The sequence below is a fragment of the Tursiops truncatus genome, chromosome 1, assembly GCF_011762595.2.
Source record: "Tursiops truncatus isolate mTurTru1 chromosome 1, mTurTru1.mat.Y, whole genome shotgun sequence".
In the NCBI taxonomy this organism is placed as follows: Eukaryota; Metazoa; Chordata; class Mammalia; order Artiodactyla; family Delphinidae; genus Tursiops; species Tursiops truncatus.
In genome coordinates, this window is record NC_047034.1 from 108906017 (window position 1) to 108929447 (window position 23431).

Below are 23431 nucleotides of genomic sequence, written 5' to 3' on the forward strand. Positions count from 1 at the left end.
CAATACCCTTGCTCTATACTCCAAAAACCCGAAGTTCTCTCCGGCAGGACCACTCAAGTTCCCTTTTTCCTTCAAAACTGCCATTTAACAACATCACCACAACCTCTGATACCTCCATCAAAACTACAGTCCTAAAGTGTTGATTGTTTAACTTAGTTAAGTGACTAGCTGTGATACTCTCAAGAATCCTTACTGGTTTAACGATATTCCCTCCAGTGAGTGTGAAAAAAACACACAGATTACAAGAACAAATGTAGGAAAATGACAAATATCCAAAATACCCCAAAGCGTTTTTGCTTCTGGTGTCTGATTTGTAGTTTCACAACTTTCTCTGTGATTTTAAATAGACATCCGTTATTCTCATGGGAATAAACACTTCCTCTTGTTCTCATGCCCCAAATGTTGTCCTTAGCAAAGCCACATGGATTCTTTCTGTCGTTTAGCCCCTATTCCTAGTATAAACATGTAATCTGGCCTGCAAATCTGAGACAGGTGGAACCTGGGACCCTTTGCTGCAGTGCTTGCACCTGGACAAACAGTAACAGAATACAAAGAAACTATAAGGGACTAAAAATAACTGTGTGCAGGTGCAGGTGGGGCAAATTAAAAACAACAAGATACAAAAAGACCAAAAACCCAACTGCCACTTCTCAGGAGTCTGCAGCAAAAGCAGGGTACTGCACTTGCACCCTGCACACAGCACCACCAAGGAGATAGGCAGACCACCTAAGCCACCCCTCAGGTGGACCCCTGACCCACCCCTATCCTCACCGCATGTAAAGGAACCAGCTCCCTCCTGCCCCACCCCCACCCCAAGGGCCAACAAAGGCACCTGTTATTTGTTTTCGCTCCCTTGTGCTGCAGCACTAGTCCCAATAAACTCTTGCCTGATTTTCTTATCTGGCCTCTATCAATTTCTATTGATTAAGGAATCCAAGAATCCTGGTCGGTAACAGGGTTACCAGTCAGGCTCTTTTTGACTCCATGGGTAGCTGGCACCTCTAAGTATACTGACAAAACACTGTCCATATGACTCCTTTGCAAGCCTCTTCCTCATAACCCATAAAAAAATTTTACGAAACTTTCCCAACTTACTTCAATGCTCCTTCCAGCGCTACAGTATCAGTGGAGCCCCAACTAAGGTTTCAAAATTTCCTCATTCTGCTCACCCATCAAAATTCCCATTCCCTGATGAACATGTGAATGAGTGATAACAGTTAAATGCCCTGCAAACCATAACAGGATTTGAGGGATTGGCACAAAGCAGCCCACAGCTAAAAATCCATTTCTTTGAAGTCTCCTTATGCAGAGAGAAAAATAGGAATCTCACAGACATTATGTAAAGATTAGGTGAAAATGCCTAATGCTCAGTATGTAATATTAATTTTCAAAAGTAACTGAAACGGATGCCAGGCTAGTTTTTGTTTTCTGTGTTTTGGGTTTTTTTAAGATGTTCTAGTCCTGGGGGTTGAATTTTTGGCCCAGTCTTTAAATATGTGAAATATATATATATATATATATATACATATATACATATATAATCCTTGACTGTTGTATCTCTGCATTTATTTGGTTCTTTAACATCTCTCTCTCTCTCTCTCTCTCTCTCTCTCTCTCTCTCTATATATATTCTCTCTCTTAGACAGAATCCTCTAAGATGCTGTAAATGGGGAACTGGCTGATGCCGGCTGTTACGGACAAAGAAGTGAAAGAATTAAAGTTAATGCCCTCTTTCCTACCTGAAACCTATCAGGATTCCCAGTAATAATAGCGACCATATGTTGAGTTTCATCACTGCTAGCTTATTTCCATGCATGATTACACTTAATCATCAAAATAAACCAAAAGATTTGTAATACCATCGTCTCTGGAGTACTGCTGAAGAAACTGAAGCGTGGAGAGGCGTAACATCAGGTGTTTCTTCCATTTTCATGCAAGTTCAGAACAGATTAGGGCGGCCTTCCAATTACAAAGCTGTGAGGGTCCCGCTTCTCCGCCCCCCGGCGCGGAGACGCTCTCTTTAAGCGGAAGCGTGTGGCCACGTGCATAGGGCGCGGCCTCCCCAAGGGAAGGGTGTGGCGAAACCCCGCCCCGAAGGCGGGATGACAGTGGGCGTAGCCTCACGCGGATCCCGTAGGATCTGTGCCGGACTGCAGCAAGCCGTAAAGAGCTCCACGAGTCGTGAAGCGGCAATGTGCGGAAGCGTTGCTTTACGACTGTTTGGACAGACGCGCCGGTTCGGCGTTTTCTGCTTGCTGCTTCTCTGATCCACACGTGGGCCGCTGTCGGTGTTGTAGCCACAAGTTCATTCCTATTGGCGTGGACCAGCCATATTGAAGGACAGAGTGGCAACGGAGGTCAAGGATCTTGAGCTGATGGATTTTGCTGCTGAAAATGAGGAGACGTCGGGAGGAGGTCTCCAGAGTGGAACTGAAGGGGCGCGGCTAAGTCTCGAGTCAGATGGAGAGAGAGCCAGGGGCACAGTAGGGACCGAGGAGGCCGGCAGTGGAGAGGCGGGGAATGGACCGACCGGAATGGGGAAGACAGGGGAAGGGGAAGAAGGAAATGGACCAAGGGCAGAGGAGATGCGAGTGGACCTAGCAGTTGTGAAGCAAGAAGTAATGGACTGGTCAGAAATGGAAGAAGGTATGCGGAATGACCAGTGGGTAAAGCAGGAGGTGGAGGATGGGCCTGAGGTGAAAGAGGAAAAACCAGGCACGTTGGAGGTGAAGCAGGAGACGGGTAGTAGTTTGATGCTAAAAGAAGAGAAAGTGGAAGAACCAGAGCTAAAGGAAGAGAAAGTGAAGGTGAAGGAAGAAGTGATAGACTGGCTGGAAGTGAAGGAAGAGAAGAAAGATAGCTTGAAGATTAAAGGGGAGGAGATGTTTCTTGATCAGAACGTAAAGAAGGAGGAAATAATGGATGAAGTGTGTGTAAAAGAAGAGAAGTATTTCCCTAAAGAAGAAGTGATGGATGATACAAAGGTGAAAGAAGAGCCTCAGATAAATCCCCCAGTGGGCTCCAAGCGGAAACTGGCCATGTCAAGGTAGGGCAAGGAGATTTCCATTGGGGGAATAAAGCTGTGGAATTCTCTGTTGTCTAGACTGAAAGAAATTACACTACCAGAAGGGTGTGGAATAATGATAAGTAAGTGCCAGTTTGGGTCACTGGAGCCTGAATGATGGGGGGGAGGGCGATTGGGAAGGGAGGGTTTTGTCAGATGACAATAAATTCAGTGAAAATATGTGAGGTTGGTACTAGTGTCCAGTGGCCAAGTTAGGAAGTGAAAATTCTTGGGGCCAGAAAGCCCTTGTACCAGAATCTGGGTTGACTTAATATGCTCTTGGCTCAGTATTCTTTTGAGAGAGGATAGGTGTGAGGAAAAGTCTAATAAAACCAACAAGGATAAAGTGGAGTAAGTTAAAATTAGACAAAATACACTTGAACTCACCCAACTGTCTAGTTTCTCTATGGGTACTATGAACATTTATTGCTTTTGATTTAATTTCCTTATAGTGTGATAATGAGGCAGCATAGGAAATAAGAGTAGTCAGTTTCTTGGGATTATCACTGTCTCGAACACATTAAAACAGAAGTAGCTGTAGTTTGATTGTCAGTATCCCAAGATCCTAAAAGAACAGTTGAAGACAGATGCTGGATAATAGCATTTCTAGATTATTTTGACGCCCATTCTAGGTTGGGTGAGGAGTTGAGAAAGAAAGATTCAACTGCTACTCTCTAAATTTGCCTGGGTCTTATATCTTTTTCTGGTGTGTCTGCCTTTGAGATAAATAAACATAGCTCATGGATTGGACTTCTGGGTATGTGCACGCACACGATTGTTAACAGTGTCAATAGTTAAAAGTTAAAATATCGAATGATCTCATTCTCAGATTATAGTAGGAAAGGAAGTCAAAGTGAGATGATTTTTTTTAATTTAATACGTGTTTTCTTGAATTACATATCAGTAACAACATTGTAAATGTAGTTGTCATTTCCTAGAGGAGAATTTTCTAATGATGTTTGACAGTTATCAAGTATTTCATAAGAGTTACTTGCATCTACTTTATTCACTATGATTACATGTCTGTAAATTGATTGTGATAAGTAATTGACTCAGCATTAAAAGTTTATAAATAAACATGTAAAATTAATATTTGATAACTTATCAAGTTTCATGTGGGCTTTTGTAGATGTGAAACTTGTGGTACAGAAGAAGCAAAGTACAGATGTCCACGTTGTATGCGCTATTCCTGCAGGTATGTATGTCATTTCCTACCCTGTTATCTCTGCCTGTATCCTTTTTACCTCAAAGTGTAAAAGTACCTCCTCTTTTGTCTCTTCAGTTTGCCCTGTGTAAAGAAACACAAAGCAGAACTGACATGTAATGGAGTTCGAGATAAAACTGCATATGTTTCAATGCAACAGTTTTCTGAAATGAATCTCCTAAGTGGTAAGCCATCTTCTGCATAGTCGATTGATGCTTCCTGGCCATTGGCATATATCATTTGTTTATTTTTCTATTTCGATATTTGTAGATTATCGATTTTTGGAAGATGTGGCAAGAACAGCAGACCATATTTCTAGAGATGCTTTCTTAAAAAGACCAATAAGCAATAAACATGTAAGTATTTCTTCTACTCCCTTCCAGTTAGAATTTCTTCTAATGAATTAGATTCTGTTTTTTTTTCACTCATCAAATATATTAAGTTACTAGGGATACAGCAGTGACCAAAACAAAGTCCTTCTCCTCATGGAGCTTGTATTGTAGCAGGAGAGACAGGAGATGAGTAGAGGAACAAATATAATTTCAGGTAACGTTAAGTGCATCTGGAAGATAGGACACAGGAAATTAAAGAAAATGAAAATGGTGTTTGTTTGCTGGGGGAGGAGGGTGTTATAAGGGTACTATTTTCCATACAGTAGTCAGGAAAGGCTTCTCTGAAAGATGTCATTTAAGCAGCAGTCTGAATGATGAGAAAGAGGCAGTCATGTGAAGGTTTGGAAAAAGACTTTCCAGGTAGAGACAAAAGTAAAGAATGAGTCAGGGGCTTCCCTGGTGGCGCAGTGGTTGGGAGTCCGCCTGCCGATGCAGGGGACACGGGTTCGTGCCCCGGTCCTGGAGGATCCCACGTGCCGTGGAGCGGCTGGGCCCGTGAGCCATGGCCGCTGGGCCTGCGGGTCCAGAGCCTGTGCTCCGCGACGGGAGAGGCCACAGAAGTGAGAGGCCTGCGTACCGCAAAAAAAGAAGAAAGTCAGGGATGAAGTTAGGGTGTTTGAGGAGTTAAAAGAGGGGCAAGGTGACAAGCGTAGTTGAGTGAGGAGCATGTAGAATGTGAGGTTAAAGAAACTAGTGAGGGCTCCTAATGTATTCGAAGTAAAAATGGAAGCCATGGGTGGACATTGAGCCTGTTTGCTTTTTGAAAGATCACTCTTGCTGCTCTCTGGAAAGTGGACTTGAGTAGGCAAGAGTGGAAGATTGGAAGCTGAGAGACCAGTTATAAGGCTGTTGTTGTGGTTCTAGTCAGAGAGGATGCTGTTAGAATTATTGGGAAGTGATTACACTTCCCAATTCCTTCAAAATTCCCAATTGAATTTTGAAGGAAGAGCTAACAGGACTTGTTTTAATATACTTAATTTTCATACTTTTCATACTTTCATCCGTTTTTCATTCCTTATGCACTATGCAAAATTAAAAACTTACATATTTGAAGTATTTTGCAACAGCCATTGTTCTAAAATAATATTATTAAATCACATCATGGAATTATGTTCATTTTTCAATACCATTTTGGTATTGGAGTTGCAGAATTTTAGTACCTTTTAAACAGTTTATTTTATTGGTGTTTTTGGTACAGACATGACATTACCCACATCTGAAAGAAAAATTACCATGCACCAAGTCTTTTTTTCCCCTCAAGCTTAATTAGACATAATTAAATTCTACTTAAAAGATAAATTACTTTTTAAAATTTTTTTTGTGAAATATGACATGCATATAAAAAAGCATAAAATAGAAATACACCTTTTTTTTTTTTTTGGTTACGTTGGATCTTCATTGCTGCACGTGGGCTTTCTCTAGTTGCGGCGAGCAGGGGCTAATCTTCTTTGCGGTGCATGGGCTTCTCATTGTGGTGGCATCTCTTGTTGCGGAGCACAGGCTCTAGGCACATGGGCTTCGGTAGTTGTGGTGCACGGGCTCAGTAGTTGTGGCTCACGGGCTCTAGAGAGCAAGTTCAGTAGTTGTGGCGCACAGGCTTAATTGCTCCGCAGCATGTGGGATCTTCCCAGACCAGGGCTCGAACCTTTGTCCCCTGCATTGGCAGGTGGATTCTTAACCACTGCGCCACCAGGGCGGTCCAGAAATACACAATTTAATGAATAATTATGCAGTAAACATCCATGTAACTACCACCTAGGTCAAAAATAGAACATTACCAGCTTCTCAAAAGTTCCTGCCACCAGCTTATGCCCTTTCCTGAACCATTCTTATTTCTGGATTTTCTGTAATAAATGGACTCTGGGTTTTCTAAATTTTAGAAACAGTGAACACTTCTGTTTAGGAATTGTGGTTTGCTTATACATATGTTTTTCTAGGGTTTATACCTAGAAGCTGAATTGCTTTGTTGTGGCGTATGCATATCTTCAATTTGACTATACGTTACCAAAACATTTTCCAAAGTGGTGATACCAGTTTATACTCACAGTAGTGTTTAAGTGTACCTGTTGTCGCATCCTCTCCAATACTTGACTTGGTCAGAGTTTCTGAGTTTTTGTCAATTTGATGGCTGTGTTATTTTATTATGATTTTTAATTTGTAGTCTGATTCTTAAAGAGATTGAGCACCTTTCAAATATTTTATTGGCCAATTGGATATTCTTCTTTGTGGTATGCCTGTTAAGTCTTTTGTTCATCTTTTCATTCGTCAGTTGTTTTTTCTTACTGGTTTGTAGTAATTCTTTGTATTTTTAGATGCTAGTTGTTAGTTGGTTGTATGTGTTGTAAATTCCTTCTTTCATTCTGTGGCTTGTCTTTTTACTCTCTTTAGTGTTTTATGGTAAACAGATGTTCCTAATTTTCATGTAGTAAAAATTGTTGTATGTTTCCTTTATAGTTAATAGTTTTATGAGTTTATAAAGAAATCCTTCCCTACCTTGTTATGAAGCTATTCTCCTGTAACTTCTCTAAAAGCTTTACAGTGTTGCATCTCCCATTTATGTCTGTAAACATGGAATTGATTTTTGTCTAGCATGTCAAGTGGAGGTCCTATGTAATTTTCCACATGGATAATCTACTTTTTCTAGCATCATTTATTGAAAAAATTCATCCTTTCCCTACTGCACTGCAGGACCATCTTCGTCATATATCAAGCATCCATATATGCTTGGGTCAGTTTCTGGCCTGTCTGTTCATTCTGGTGGTCCTCTTATCTATCCACACCAATGCTCAACACTCTAAACTATTGTAGTCTTTTACTGAAACTCACTGAAAAAGTAAGTCCTCCCACTTCATTCATTTTTTAGAATATAGCCATTTTTCTAGAATATTTTCTGGAGTATTTTCTAAAATATGGCTGTGGCTCTTTGTAATTTTATACAAATATGAAAAATCAGCCTATTGATTGTACAGTCCTACCTTCCCCACCTGGGAATTTTGATTGGGGTTGCATTTATTTTGTAGAGTTACTTGAGTGATTGGATTTTACAGCATTGAATGTTTAAATCCTTGACTGTTGTATCTCTGCATTTATTTGGTTCTTTAACATCTCTACAACTTTCTCAGTGAAGGTCTTGTATATTTCTTATTAGATTTATTCTTGGGCACTTTATTTTTTCATACTATTTTAAGTAGTGTTTTCTTTTTAATGTTTTATTATCTCTTTGCTGGTATTTAGGAATGAGATATTTTTGTTGTCTATTTTATAGTAGTAACCATATTAAAGTCTGTCCCAATACCTTATCTATAGATTCTTTGAGATTTTCTCTATAAACAGTTCATCACAATTTGTTTCTATCCTTCTGTCCTTGTTCTTTTATCTCTTTTTCTTGCCTTATTAGGTATAGCTAGGACTTCCAAGAATGTCAAATAGTGCTGATGATAGTAGATATTTATGTTGTAAGTAGAAGTGCATCCCTAGGTTTGATGATTTGCTGAAAGGATTCACAGGATGCAACATACAGTTGTACTCATGGCTAAAATTTATTACAGTGAAAGGATACAGAGCAAAATTAGCAAAAGGAAAAAGTATATGGGGCAAAGTCTGTAGGAATCCAGCCACAAGCTTCCCAAAGTCCTCTTCTATTGGAGTCACATCGTACGCAGTTAATTCCTCGGGCAATGGGTTATGATAATTAATGTTTGAAGTTATTGTCTACCAGGGAAACTCACTGCCCAAGGTTTTTATTGGGGGCTGATCACAGAAACACCCTCGCCCTAGCACTTGCCAAATTCCATACTCCCAGAAGGGAAGCAGATAAAACCACATTTTTGTGCAATTTCAGCACAGTGAACCACTGTTATCATTTTAGGAAAAGTTTTATGTCAGTGTAGGGTCCATTTACCAGTCAGTCAAGTTCCCAGACACCAGCCAAGAGCCAATCTTGCCAACAGAACTTTCTAAGGATAACAGTCTCGGGCCTGGTATATTAACTGTTCTGTACATCTTTGTTTCATAACTCCTGATCATAGAGGGAAAAGTTTCAAGATTTCACCATGATGTTTGCTTTTAAATTTTTTGTAGATACAGTTTGATATTTAGATTAAAGAAGTTCTGTTCCTAGTTTGCTAACAGATGTTAACATGAATGGTGTATATATTTTATCAAATGCTTTTTCTGTATTTGATTATTTCTTCTTTTAATATATAATATTCTAGTATGAATAATAATCCTTTAATCAATTTTCTATTGTAAGTTAAACTTGCATGGTATATTATTATCATACCCTGCTTTTTGTACTTTGCAGAATTCAGTTGTATTATGTATATGTACACATTATCCATTCATTCATTTTTGCATTTCTGTCCATGAGTGAAATGACTTCTGATTTTCCTTTTTGGTATTTTTAGGTTTCTATATCATTGTGATTTTAGTTTCATAAAATTATTTGGGAATGCTCCCATTTTGGTCCTGGATACATTAACATTGGGATTATTTCTTCCATGGGAGTTTGGTAAAATTTATTAATGGGCTTCTGAAGTTTATTCTTTACTGTTTATTGGACTATTTAGGTTTTCTCTGTCTTTTTGAGTCATTGTTAGTAGACTACATTTTTCTAAGAATTTTTCCATTTTACCTAAATTTTCAAATGCATTGGCATAAAGTTCTTCATATTTTCTTTTACATGTCTGTAGAAGTTGTATTATCATTTGTGATAATCCTTATTTGTGTCCTCTTCTTTTCTAGATCAGTTGCTATTGTGGATTCCTTTTCTATTTTGTTAATGTGTCCTCTTGACTTTTGTTATATCCTTTTATATTTTTAGCTTAATTGCATTGTGGTCAGAGAACATATTTTTTCTGAGTTCATTCTTTTAAAATACGTTAAGACTTGTGTTTATGGCCCAGCATGTGGTCAGATTTTGTAATGTTCTCTGTTTGCTTGGGAAAGAAAAATTATTCTGCATTTGCTAAATCTAGTATTCTAAATATATTCCTTTTAGGTCAGATTTGTTAATTATGTTGTTCAAATTATTTATAGTGCTACTGGGGTTTTTTTTGTTTTTTGTCTGTTTTTCTATCAGTTACTGAGAGAGGTGTGTTAACATTTCCCAATAGATAAAATCAAAAGGATTTGTATGTTTCTCCTTGTGGTTCAGTTAGCTTTGCTTCATATGCTTTAAGGCTAAATTATTAGATGCATACTTCAGGAAATTCTTGGTGTATTTAACCTCTGGCATTATGATGTGACCCTTTTTGTCTCAAGCTTTTTGTGTACTTTATCTGGTATTGAACTATTTCAGTCCTTTGGTTGGTATTTGCATGGTGTATTTTGTCCCTTACTTTTACTTTAGGCCTTTTTGTATCTTTATGTTCTGGGTGTACCTTTTCAAAGTACCATATAATTGGGTTCCAGTTTTTCTCCATTCTGACAATCTGGAACTTTTAACTGAATCATCAAATTCATTTACTTTTTAATAAAATTACCTATATATTTGACTTTAAATGTGTCACCTTACTTGTACTATTTGTCCACTTGCTTTGTTTTGTTTTGTTCTTTTTCTTCTTGTCTTTTGGACTAATTGAGTAATTTCTTATCATTTGAATTTTTATCAGTTTAGAACTTATACATCCTTTTTCTATCCTTTCATTGGTTAGGCTAGACATTGCATGCATACTTCATTTATCAGTATCTAAAGTTAATCAGTACCTTAATCCAGTACTTAAACAATGCAATGACCTTAGAACAGGAGTTGGCAAACTTCTTCTGTAAAGAGTCAGATAGTAAACCTTTTTTTCAAACCTTATGGTTTCTGTCACAACTACTCAACTCTGCCACTGTAGCAAAAAAGCAGCCATGAATAATACATAAACAAATGCACAGGGCTGTATTCCAACAAAATTTGTTTATAAAAATAGGCAGCAGGCAGGATTTGGCCCTAGTTTGCCAGCAGTTACCTTAGAACACTTAAATTCCGTTTAACACTCTACTGACTTTTCGTATTGTTTTCAGGTATTTAAATTGTCTTTTTTGTTTCAGTCTCCATACAATAATTACTGTTTTATCCAGTCAGTGTTTGTTTTGGTTTATCTTCATATTTCCCACTTTCTTTGCTCTTTATTTTTTCTGCCATCATCTTAGACTTTCTGTCTGAGAGATCACTTTCTACCTCAAGTAGATCTTTTAGAATGTCCTTTAGAGAGAGTTTGCTGGTTGCCACCTCTTAGATTACTCTATTGACATTTAAATCACTCTTAAATGATTTTTGTCTATAGAATTCTGGGTTCAGAATTACTCTTCCATTGTCTATGGCTTCCATTTTTATTGTTGTAAAGTCATTTGTCATTTTTAACTGCCTTTGAAATATATTTTCTCTGAATGCATTCTTTTTATTGTTGGTCTTCTGCATTTTTTACTATACTGTGAAAATGCACCTTTCTTTTTATTTATCTTACTTGAGAATTATTAGATTTATTGAATCAGTGGAGTGTCTTTCATCAATTATGGGAAATTATCAGCTCATTTCTATTAAAATATTACTTGTGCTTTATTCATTCTCTCTTCTTCTAAAACTACCATTAAATGTGGCTTAGGCCTTCTCCCTATATCACACTTACCCCTTAACCTCTCCTGATTTTGTCATCTTTTTAATCTCTAATGCAAAATTTTAGTTTGGCTTATTTAAAAATCTGCTGAGTCACTTTTTATAGTTTCTCTTCACTGCACATATTTTCAGGCTTTCTTTTATTCCTTTAAATTTTGCAGAGCAGTTCTGTAATCTGTGTATGATTTTTTTAGTGTCTGAATATATAGGGAGCTCTCTCAGCTACATCTTTTTTCTCTTTTGGTTCCAGTACACTGAGCCTTGTTTTCTTATATTGTTTATACTTTTTTGTTTTTTGTTGAGTACTGCTTTTTTTTTTTCCTTTAAATATTATTTGTGGGAATTTTTTGAAAGTTAGAAGAAACAGACCTTCCTTTATTCTACCAGGTACCTAAGAACATTGCAGATCTGGACTATCGTAAACCAAGTTGAAGGTTTAAGACTGTGTTAACCAAACAAGCAAGGCAAATCATTTCATGGGCTAGCATGGGCTCAACGAACCTACATGATCCATGGAGAACACATGTCAGAGCTAGAATTCTCATATCCCATTTTGTACATCCTACATCAGTGGCTACTTTAAGTTAAGCCTTGTACTAGGCAGTGCCATAGTTCCTCCCTGAATGAAGCTACCTGACTAGTAATAGAAACAGGCATATATATATATAGCTAACTATGGTATGAAACCATCAGTAAAAAAAGAAAGAACTGTATGGGTAATCCCTGTGATTGCTAAAACCTGTATTTTTTAAATCCCCATAAAATTCTTCTTTTGGCTTATAGAGTATATGGTTAAAATCACAGGCTCTGGAATTAGACAGACCTGGATTTGAATGTAGGCTTTACATCTCAGAAATAGCTGAAATAGCAGAAATGGGAGTAATAATAGTACCTGCCTCATAGTATTGTGAGGATTAAATGAGACATTGCTGTTTAGGGCAGTTTGTGAAACATAAGTACTCAATAAATCTTATCTATTACGTTTTGAACATTGTTTTACGTGCTTTTGGAATTTAAGGCATTTTAATATTAATTTGCCTGTTTGTTTCTGGTTGTTAGATGTACTTTATGAAAAATCGTGCTCGAAAGCAAGCTATTAACTTAAAACTTCTACCCAATGGATTCACCAAAAGGAAAGAAAATTCAACATTTTTTGATAAGAAGTAAGTGTCTGACTTCTTTCTTAGTATATCAGATGTTCTGATTTGATTAGGAACATCTTTTAAGGTTTGGTTTACTATAGAACATTGCTACTCAAAGTGTGGTCTGTGAGGTGTTTCTATTGGTACAGGACAAGATGACTGCACAAATTGGAAATAAACATTTAGGAACTTATGCTAATTTTATGTCATGTGACTTTAATAACAGTTTGGGTTTGCTCTGTGTGTGTGTGTGTGTGTGTGTGTGTGTGTGTGTGTGGTGAGAGATGGAGAGAGAGAGAAGAGAGTGTGTGTACGTGTCTGTCCTTCTCTCTGAGACCTAAGATACCGTGAAAATATTTCAGAAGCTTCAAGTACAAAGCAATAAGTCAAAGCAGAATTCCTGCATATTTTTAACCAGAGCAGCTTGGCTTTTATAATCCTTTTACTTTGGGATTCCAAATAGAATTTCATTTGAGAGCCAGTGATGGAGAAGAAGGGGAACTTGGAAAACATTTAGTCTGTAGTGAATCTGTGAATACAGATAATACATTAGAGATGAGTTTCCTGCTCTCTGAAAGTGCTGGTTCAAAAAGGCCCCAGTAGTACAGAAAAGAACAGGATCCCAAAGTACTATAAGTAGCCCACTAAATTATTGGATAATACCTTTCAAAAGTCAACATTCTGGATTTAGAGTCAAAAAACCTGAGTGAGTCCTCCCCGCTTCAGCCTCTTAGTAACTGTGAGGCCTTGAGCAAATTACTTCTTTTCTCCGGGCTCCATCGGCATAATGGTAGGGGTTGTACTAGGTAAACTGTAAGGTTCCCTCACAATTTTACTACATAAATTGAAGAGACAGAATGATCAGAATTATTCTAATAAACCTTCCATCTTTTCAGAAGATATTATATTATTAGAGAATGGTGTTATCCACTTATTTTATATGTTTCAAGACAAATATTTGTAAAGGTGGTTTTCCCTTTTTTTGGTTGGTTTCTAGGAGTAAAGTAATACTTTGCATTTATCAAATATGAGATGATTCTTTTGTGTATTTTGAAACTGACATATTTAGAAATAGACATAATTTGTTTGAAATTTAAGATAACTGGTTTGTGCCGTCTGAAATATAAAATGTATTCCTGTTTTATGAAAGAAACCATTCAGAATGGTTTTACTACTACTAATATAGCCTCAAAATTTTAATTTTGGGGTCTTTAGACACATGAATGTATGTGGGAAGTTTTTTCCAAAAATACTACATTCGGTGTATTTTCTGGGCTCAGAACACAAATTTATACTGTTATTTTGGAACACCTCAGATCTCTGAAATGGCAAATTGGACTCTTCTTGCATTATGCCTTTTACTCATGAATTTACAGTGATTTGGGCTTGATTTTCTTATATTTTTAGTGTCTTCCCATGCGGAGCTTAGCAGCATAGTACACAGTAGACTTTAGAGTCAATTTCTTAGCTGCTTTCACATCTGTAAAATGGAGCTAATGATAGCTACTGTGTAGTTGTGACCTTAGTGTATTAATTTATCTAGACACTCACTGGAGTGTAGGAAGGAATCAGCATATAGTAGCAATTGTAAAAGTAATACATCCTCAAAAAAAAATTAAAACAAGAAAAGTAATACATCCTCATCATAAAAAAAATTAAAGGAAAAATAGCACCTTTAATTCCACTACGCAGAGACAACCACTGATAATATTTTATGTTTTCTTCTAATCATGTGTCCTTTTTTCAATTAATAAAGTAAAACATAATATTAAATGCTTATATAAAAGTATAAAAAGTTACATGACTCTCAAGTTAAACATTATTCATCTATGTGAATAAAGGCACACGCTTTTTTCTACAGCTAGCTTTTTTCTATTTAACAATATATTATGGACATCTTACTTGTTAATGCAAATCTACCTCACTTTGTTTAAGTAGTATATTTCAACTATGACTATATCCTAATTTATTTATTCCTATATTCATGAACATTTTTAGCTAATTTCTAGATTTTAATTATTACAAATAATGCTGTTATAAACATCCTTGAATAAATTGTTTTGTGTGCTTATGTGACTTTTTCTGTATGATCAATTCCTAGAGAGTGGAATTACTGGGTCAGAGACTACATGCATTTATACTTTTGAAGGAAACTCCAAATTGTCCTCCCCAAAAAAGTACCACTTTGTACCTTCCACAAAAATGTATAAGTGCCTATTTTAGTTATACTGCACTTTAATTGAATATTATTAGACTTTTTTGCATATCTGATTAGAGGTTGAACAGTTGAATTTTTTCATTTAATGTGCCTGCTTATATCTCATCTTGATCTGTCGCATGCATTGTAAATGTTTTCACCAGTCTTTTCACCCTTAATTTTGTCTTCCAGTCATTTTTGATGCATTTTAAAGAGTTGTAAAAAAAATTCTATAAAACATAGAGACAGTAAAATGGAGTGGTTAAGAGCACAAACTGGAGCTAGGCTGCCTGGGTTCAGATTTCTAACCAGCTGCTTCCTAGCCATGTGATATTAAGCTAAGCCACCTAACTTTTTGTGCTTCAGTTTCCTCATCTATAAAGTAGGGCTAGTAATAATAAACTAGGGATAAGCCAGTTTTCATTTCCATTTGTAGTAAATGAGAATACCTGTTTAAACATCTCACTAGCACTGAGTTGTCTCTTTTTTAAAAAAATTTTGTTGCTATTTTGGAAAGTGGAAATGATATTTTGTTTTAATTTGATTTTATTTAATTGCTACTTAGATATGGAATATTTGGCCACATGTTTCAGAATAATATCTTAAAATTCAAGAGTGAAGTTTGACTTAATCCAATCTGTGGTAGTAAGATGATCTTTCATTCTTATAACTATTTTGGTGAAATAAATAATAGAAATCTATGGAACCGAATTTTTCTATTTGTTCTTTGTTAAATTGCCCATTATTATTTATAAATGGAAAATGCCACGAACTGAATTTAAAATGTCTGTGTTTGGATGTTTGATGAATAGTAAAGCATTAAGGTGAATTCCCTGTTAGTTGATAGCCATACTTAGAATATTCTGCTTAGTTGGTTGATAGTCAGCTTGGAAATCTCTTTAGTGTGTTCCTATATTTTGTTCATTCTTGTTCAGCATTTTCCATGATTTGTTATCTTGGCACTGTGATGTTTTGAGCCACAGAGTTCTTTGTCGTGAGTGGCTGGCGTGTGTATTATAGGATGTTTAGCAGCATCCCTGGCTTCTACTGACTAGATTTTGGTAACACACACACACACACACACACACACACACACACACACACACACATCCCCTGGGATGGGGGCAGTGGGGAGAGGCAAAATTTGAGAGCCACTGATTCAGATGAATACGGAAGACATACTTATTGAACTTGATGTTTGGCAAGATCAGGATTGCAGAAAATTTTGATTGCTAAAAGGTGATCTATAAGTAGCAAGATAAATATATATGGTCCTGTACTTAACTCTTAGGGGGGGAAGTGAAGAAAGGCATTTAGAAGTACCTTTTTTGTGATATCTGTGTTTTCTCAGACATTCATGTGAAAACGATAAAAATTTTAGATGATCGTAGTGTTATTTGCTGGAAGGAGGGAAGAAGAGGATGCTACATCTTATCAAAGAATTATTTTTACCTCCCACATCGCCAGTATTGTGTTTTTAAGAGACTTGTTTTCAATGCTTTTTTAAACTTTCAAAAGTGGTTAAGGTTTTGACTGAGATAAACCTGAATTTGAATATTGCCTCTACATATGGTTCACGTTAGGTGACCTCAGGCAAGAGCGAATTTACTGGGTTGTTGAGGGGAGTAAATGAAATAATACCTAAATTAATACCTGGCACTTAGTAGATAATGTGCAATGATAATAAACGATCTGCATTCTCTTACTGGAAATCTTTGAGGATATGTTATGTTTACTATATTATATTCATTCCTAGTAGGTCTGGGGCAGCATTATATAATCAAACAATACTATTTCTGCAGTGAAACCTACAAATGTTTACATTTTAATGGGAAAATAATGACTGTAAATGAGCTCAGTCAGGTTTCTGCTGCTGGAGGAGTTATGAAAATTTTTCAATTTCAGAGATTCAGGGTTTGGAATTGTTCGTATTCAATCTTGGTCCTGTACTAAGATAATTACTCCCTAGGTATTAAATTATTCCTTTGTTTGTTTAAGCAGCTTGAGCTACAGTATACACAAAAACACAAATTGAAGTTCTTAAAAATTAAATGTTCCACAATGTTCATTGCAGCACTATTTACAATAGCCAGGACATGGAAGCAACCTAGGTGTCCATCGACAGATGAATGGATAAAGAAGATGTGGCACATATATGCAATGGAATATTACTCAGCCATAAAAAGAAATGAAATTGAGTTATTTGTAGTGAGGTGGACGGACCTAGAGTCTGTCATACAGAGTGAAGTAAGTCAGAAAGAGAAAAACAAATACCGTATGCTAACACATATATATGGAACCTAAAAAAAAAAAAAAGAAAGAAAAAATGGTTCTGATGAACCTAGGGGCAGGACAGGAATAAAGACGCAGACCTAGAGAATGGACTTGAGGACACGGGGAAGGGGAAGTGGGACGAAGTGAGAGAGTAGCACTGACATATATACACTACTAAATGTAAAGTAGATAGCTAGTGGGAAGCAGCTGCATTGCACGGGGAGATCAGCTCAGTGCTTTGTGACCACCTAGAGGGGTGGGATAGGGGGAGGGTGGGAGGGAGACGCAAGAGGGAGGAGATATGGGGATATATGTATACATACAGCTGATTCACTTTGTTATACAGCAGAAACTAACACAACATTATAAAGCAATTATACTCCAATAAAGATGTTAAAAAAAATTAAATGTTCCAGTGGTAACTTTTGAGCATTCTGAGTGAAGAATTCTTTGTGGTGTTTTTGTAACTTTTCTGTAAAGTTTGAAATTACTTGAAAATAAAACGTTTTTTAAAAACAATTAAATAGCCCCATATGAAGTGTGACTAAAGCACATTCTGCTTGAATTACCTCTGTAGGACTAACAGCAGGTTATGTGGTAGCAAGTGCATTAGGTACCTTAGAATCATAGGTTCATTTTAAGCCAGGCATCCTTTATGGTAGGAGTTTTTGACCAGTATGACTTCAAATCTCTTAAAATCATATGCAAAATTATGTGATATGTGAATTTTTCTAAGACTAGGAACCATAATTTTCATTTTATAGTCAAAGTGGGATATAACACTAACCAGCCTGTGATGTCAAAAGTGTATTTAATATCAGTAGCAACAAATTTTAGAGGAGTGGTGAATTTGCTGGAATGTCGTAATAGATAACTTTAATGAACAAAGAAAAGTTAAGGGATGCTTATATTAAGAATAAGTTGAGCCAATACGGAAAAGACATTCTCTGTTAAAAATAGAGGAGCTTAGTAAGGAAATGTGTGCAATATAAGGCTCCCCTACTTATTTTATAGCAGATCCCAAACTACTTCTTTTAAATTGTGATTCTTTCAAAGGTAACTTCTCTGCCTCATCTCTTACGTGGGGCATGTAACTTGATGTTTACTTTCACCCAATGCTAATCAAAAACTATTGAAAGAAATATGAAAGAGCTCTATGAAGAAAACTTAAATTCTACTGAATGGCTTAAAAGAGTTGAACAAATGGGGGGAAAGGACCATGTTGTTAAGAGACTCAATATTATAGAAATAACATTTGTTTCTTAAATGAATGATCTTTAAATCTGATATGATCCCAATGAAAATATTAATGGGATTTTGTTTGGTTTTGATTTCGGATTTTTTAATTTTTTTTTTGGAGAAGGAAAGGATTCATGATAAAAATGACTTAAGTTCATTTGGAAGAGTAAACATGGGAGAAGCACCAGGAGAACCTGGGAAAAGAAAGTAATAAGGCTGGACTCATTAAAATGTATGAAATTTTAATAAAGTTTTATGGTGTTGATGTAGAAATGAACAGTTCAGATAACAGAGAATAGACATGAGGCTATTTGGCACTCTAGTATATGATCAGATAGTATTTCAAATTAATACAGAGAATGACTTATTCAATAAATGGGGTTGAGACTGTTTGCCATTTGACAGTTTTTTTACTGGAACTTCCAGGTGGAATTAAAATCTTTTTCTTCCCGTTTTATTGAGATATAATTGACATACAGCACTATATAAGTGTAAGGTGTACAGCATAGTCGTTTGATTTACATATATCATGAAGTGATTATCACAATAAATTTCATGAACATCCGTCATCTCGTAGATACAAAATTAAAGAAATAGAAAAAAAATTTTTTTCTTGTGATGAGAGTGCTTGGGATTTACTCTTTGAACAACTTTCATACATAACACACAACAATCTTGATTATATTTACCATGTTGTATATTACATCCCTAGTATTTATTTATCTTATAACTGGAAGTTTGTACCTTTTGACTACGTTTGTCCAATTCCCCCTCCTCCCCTCTCTCTGGTAACCAGAAATCTGATCTCTTTTTCTATGAATAAATTTATTTTTGAAGAATAAGTGACCTACAACATTATGTTAGTAAAATCTTAAACTTCAAATGAAATTAAAAATATGGGAATATTTTCATAATTTTGATGAGAGGAACATCCCATCCAAAGCCATAAAAGAGAAAAACTAAATTTACATAATTTTTTTAAAAAAATTGGCCAAAAAAGACCATAATAAAATCAAGACTACCAGACCCGCTTCCAAAAAAAATGTTTAAACATATATGACAGTGCTTACGCATTAATAAAAAAGACTAGTAACTAATTAGGAAAAGGGGCAAAGGATAAGAATAGATGGTCATAGAAAGATGTGTACATATACATACACACACAATATGTGTCTGACAAGCATATATTAACAATATATGATAAAATGAAGGTATGAGCTAGCCAGACCATTTTCTTCTTCCAGTGTTCTTGAGAGTAAAACTTAGGTGTCATTTTAGAAGACAATATTTCTAAAAATGTTATACCTGCCTACTCAAGGAATTTAGCCTCAAATGTATTAGTACAGTTCACAGAAATATATGTACATGTATATCTATTGCAACATTGTTTTTAATAGTGTAAAAACTGGCAACAGCTTCGAGTAGCCCTCAGTAGCCCTGGGCTGAGCTAAGTTAATAATGATGCCTTCATACAGTGGAATTCTATGCAACCATTAAACAAACACAGTTAGATACAGATGTATTGTCATGGAATGACATCCATGATATTGAGTATGTTCAGTTAAAAAATAATGTTGGAGTTTAAATAGTTGTCTGAAAGATATGAAACTCACGTTTCCTATTGACATAAAATTTACAGACAATAAAATGCACAAATCTTAAGTGTATATTTGTTGAGTTTTGACAAATGCATATACCAGTATAACCCAGTCCCTGTAAATATATAAAATATTACCATCACCCAAGAAAGGTTTTTCCTAGTTATCTCCTCTCCTCCTCAGATAACCTATTCTAATTTTCACCCTGAAGATGAATTTTGCCTGTTTTAAAATTTCATATATATGAATCATATAGGTCACCCTTACTTTTGAATGATAATTTAGCTGAATATGAAGTATCTCAAGTTGACATTTATTTTAGTACTTCAGTTTATTTATTCCACTGTTTTCTTACTTCTTTTGCCATTATTGAGACACTGATGTTTTATACAATCTTTCTATGTCAATTGCTTTTAAGTTCTTCACTTTTGTCTTTGGGGTGATTTATCTTCCTTTGGATTTGCTGTGCTTTCTGCATAATTCTGGAAAATTCTAATACATTATCTTAATTTTTTATTTCTTTGTCGGTCTTACCTACATTCTGGGTAATTCATTCAGGTGTATCAACCAAGTCACTTTCCCTCCTTAGCTGTGTCTAATTAATCTGATATTTAGCCCATGTACTGAGTGGACTTTTTGTTTGTGTTTCAGTTACACTTTTCATTTCTTGAAGTTCTGTTCCTTTCCCAAATCTGCCTGGTCTTTTAGGTAGAATGTATTCCTTTCTCATGTTTTAACCTCCCTTTTTATTCAGTAATTTAGTGCATTTGTTATTTGTGTAAATAATTCTGTCTGAATTTCTTGGAAATTTGTTACTGCTGTCTACTGTTTCTGCTGACTTCATTTTGATGGCTTGTTTCCTTGTTTTTTTCTAAAATGTAATTATGAACTCAAGTTCATGTAGGAGGTGGTATGCATTTGCTTATGCCAGATACCCATCGCACCAATCCAGGACCCTCTTTAATTTCTTAGTCTGAAGTTTATCAGACTACTGATAATAATTTGAACCCCAAACCTATTTGAGGAGTCCATACTTATTCATTCTCAATTGAAACCTTTCCCCCACCTCCTATACCTTTCTCTCTCCTTAGACCTCAAGCTGAGGTGGACAGGTTTCCTCATTGTCTCCCTTTGCTGGTTGGCAGAATTTTTCTGGTTCACTCTTTCACTGCGTAGTTTTATGCAGTGATCTCAGTTTGAGGTCTCCAGCTTATGTGAGATCAGTATCTTGTCTCATGTCCCGCAGTGGCTGTTGAAACATAAGCCTTTTGGTTACCAATCCTCTTGATTACTTGGAAGCAAAGGCCTCCAGAGCAGGTATAGCTTCCACATTCCACTATGGTTTTTAGTTCCTGCTTCCTTTTGGCCCCTGAAAATTTTTCATACTTTTTGATGAGCTCAGTATGTTTGCTGTATTTCTCCAGGATTTCTTATTGTGTGCCTTGAGAGAGTTTTCAGATGATCTTCTCCGCCAAGTTGCCCTAATTGCCTAAAATAAGTAGTGGCCCCAAACAAAGGGAAGGTCAGTTGTCGAAGATAGATGGATCAGGAAGGCATGATAATTACTTGTTCACCTAACAATTCTACTTTTAGGAATTTATCTGATATATATAACCATACATATGGTGCAACATTGTTTGTAATAGCAAAAGAGTAGTATGAATCTAAATATCCATCAATAGTGGACTGGTTAAATAAATTATGGTACGCCTTTAAAATGGGGAAAAAATTCAGCAGCTCTAAATGTATGAATATTGGAATGGTTGCCAGAAATACTGAGTGAATAAAGATAGATACAGAACTCTGTTCATTGTGTGCTACCATTGTGTGAAAAGTAAAGGTTATATCCGTATATACTTATATTAAACTATTAATAGTAGTTATCTTAAGGGAGGGAAATTGGGTAGAGGGGGACAGGGATGGGAATTACGTGCCCTATTGTACCTTTTTTGAATTTTAGACCATGTGCATGTAATACTTATTTAAAGAATAAATAAATGAATGTTTTAAATAATAATTTTAAAAGACATTGATGGATGTGGGCAGGACCATTATACATTTTGAGTTGTAAATATATTCAATAGTCTTTGAAAAGTATTCTGATACTGTCATATAAAATTCCATGTTTTTATCCATGGCTGCATCTTTTCAGTTGTGTTTTAGTGTTTTGCTACAGAAAGCCATGGATAGCAAACCTGGAGATTATCTTGGTTGTGTTTGAATATCACATCTCGTTTGGTTGCCTAAGTCTCTCGTTTTATTTTCCTGGCTATTTGGACCTGAGGATTCAGCAGTGAGGGGGAATATATTTTGACTTGTCATTTGGAAAAAAGAATTAGATTGAGAGACTCCTCCCCAATAATATCTTTAGCTTAACTCCAGGCATGTACTCTCTTGTGTGGTCTAACCTCCCATTCCCTAGGAATGGACCCAACTTTTGACCTTTGTCTTCTGGCAGTTTGTCTCCACATGACCTCGACCCTCATTTCGAAGCAGCCCAGTCCTTCTTCATTCCTTTACAACTGTCAGCTTAGAACTGAGTTGCTATCTTCCTTTCGGCCCAGAGTTCTTAGGCTCTCTGTCTAGGGGTCTCTCTTAAACTTAGAGTATTAAGATAGTGGAAGTGTGCCCGTTATTAAACAACAGTGTGAATTGCTATTTGAGCTCCAGTCCTATTTTAGAAGCTAGCCACTAGATGTCTCTCTTGTAAAGAAATAACCTTTTATAGATTCTTAAAATTACTTTTTGTAAGAATGTCTGTATGTGTGTAACTGAGTCACTTTGCTGTACAGCAGAGATCAGCACAGCATTGTAAATCAACTCTACTTAAATAAAAAAAATTTTTTTAATTACTTTTTGTTCTTTGGATAAAATTACAGCATTCAAATTTTATTGCGATGATATACCTATCCACCTCTGTATTAATGTCAGTAGCACTTTTTTCTTTAAACGATTATGTGGCAATACATTTCTTAAAGCACAGGTTTTTTGGTTTTGTTTTTGTGGGTTTGGTTTTTTTGGGGGGGTATGGTGTCTTATAAGTAGTATAGGTTTGTACTTTGTTGCAAACTAACTTTAGAAAAGAGCAAAGGAAAATGAAGTGGATTTAGCAGTTGTCATGGTGAGAGAGGTTGATTTGGGGGGATTACATAATAGGTGCTCAGTACAAACTTGTTAACTAATTTAAAATGATTAGCTCTATGGTTTCTCTCCAATAACTGCTTTGATACAGTCTGATGAAAAAATTTCAAAGCAACAGCAAGGACTTATCACTTCTATTCTTTCACACTGGTTTTCTAATGGTTCCTCAGTCAATCAGGTATTCCCTTACTGGGGCCATGTAGGCAGTGGTCAGAAGGAGGTTCTTATGCCACAGCATCACAGAGGGTATATCTTTCCACAGCAACAGTTACCCAGCATTCATACAAATGGAAACCAAACATTCTTGATCATATCAGAGTCCCCATACTGGTTCAGTTAGGGAAGTCCTTCCTCAGTCACCGAGTCTGCTTCTTCATGATATGCCTCAGTAATGAGTCCCTTTCCACTTCCTTCACCGCAGCAACTATCAGCTGTCTTCTCCCATGCAGGCCCAGCTTGTCTCACCTGGGACTATTGGGGAACTTCTGAGAGCTCTCCCTGTCTTCAGTGTCTTCTCACCTCAGTCACTCTTACACATTGATGCCAGATACATCTTCCTAAAGCATGTTTTTAGTATGA

The 23431-nt window shown here is 36.2% G+C and overlaps 1 protein-coding gene and 1 long non-coding RNA gene across 5 annotated transcripts in view; one reads left to right on the plus strand and one right to left on the minus strand.

Moving 5' to 3' along the window:
• LOC141275717 (uncharacterized) overlaps positions 1–2152 on the minus strand; it is an 87001-nt gene extending 84849 nt beyond the window's left edge. Inside the window, exon 1 of one of the 3 annotated variants that reach the window (XR_012323965.1) lies at positions 1860–2152. This is a non-coding gene — a long non-coding RNA (uncharacterized lncRNA). The remainder of the gene's footprint in view (positions 1–1859) is intronic. The other 2 variants (XR_012323964.1, XR_012323966.1) reach the window with 2 other exon arrangements.
• An 84-nt stretch (positions 2153–2236) lies between these two features.
• The window catches only part of ZNHIT6 (zinc finger HIT-type containing 6), a 58430-nt gene continuing 37235 nt past the window's right edge, over positions 2237–23431 (plus strand). For both annotated transcript variants that reach the window (XR_002173184.3, XM_019919971.3), the window contains exons 1-5: positions 2237–3046; positions 4194–4259; positions 4347–4453; positions 4539–4624; positions 12321–12424. Coding sequence is in view for 1 of the 2 variants with exons in the window: in XM_019919971.3 (XP_019775530.2) it covers positions 2376–3046; positions 4194–4259; positions 4347–4453; positions 4539–4624; positions 12321–12424 (1034 nt within the window). In the remaining variant the exon portion in view is untranslated. The remainder of the gene's footprint in view (positions 3047–4193; positions 4260–4346; positions 4454–4538; positions 4625–12320; positions 12425–23431) is intronic.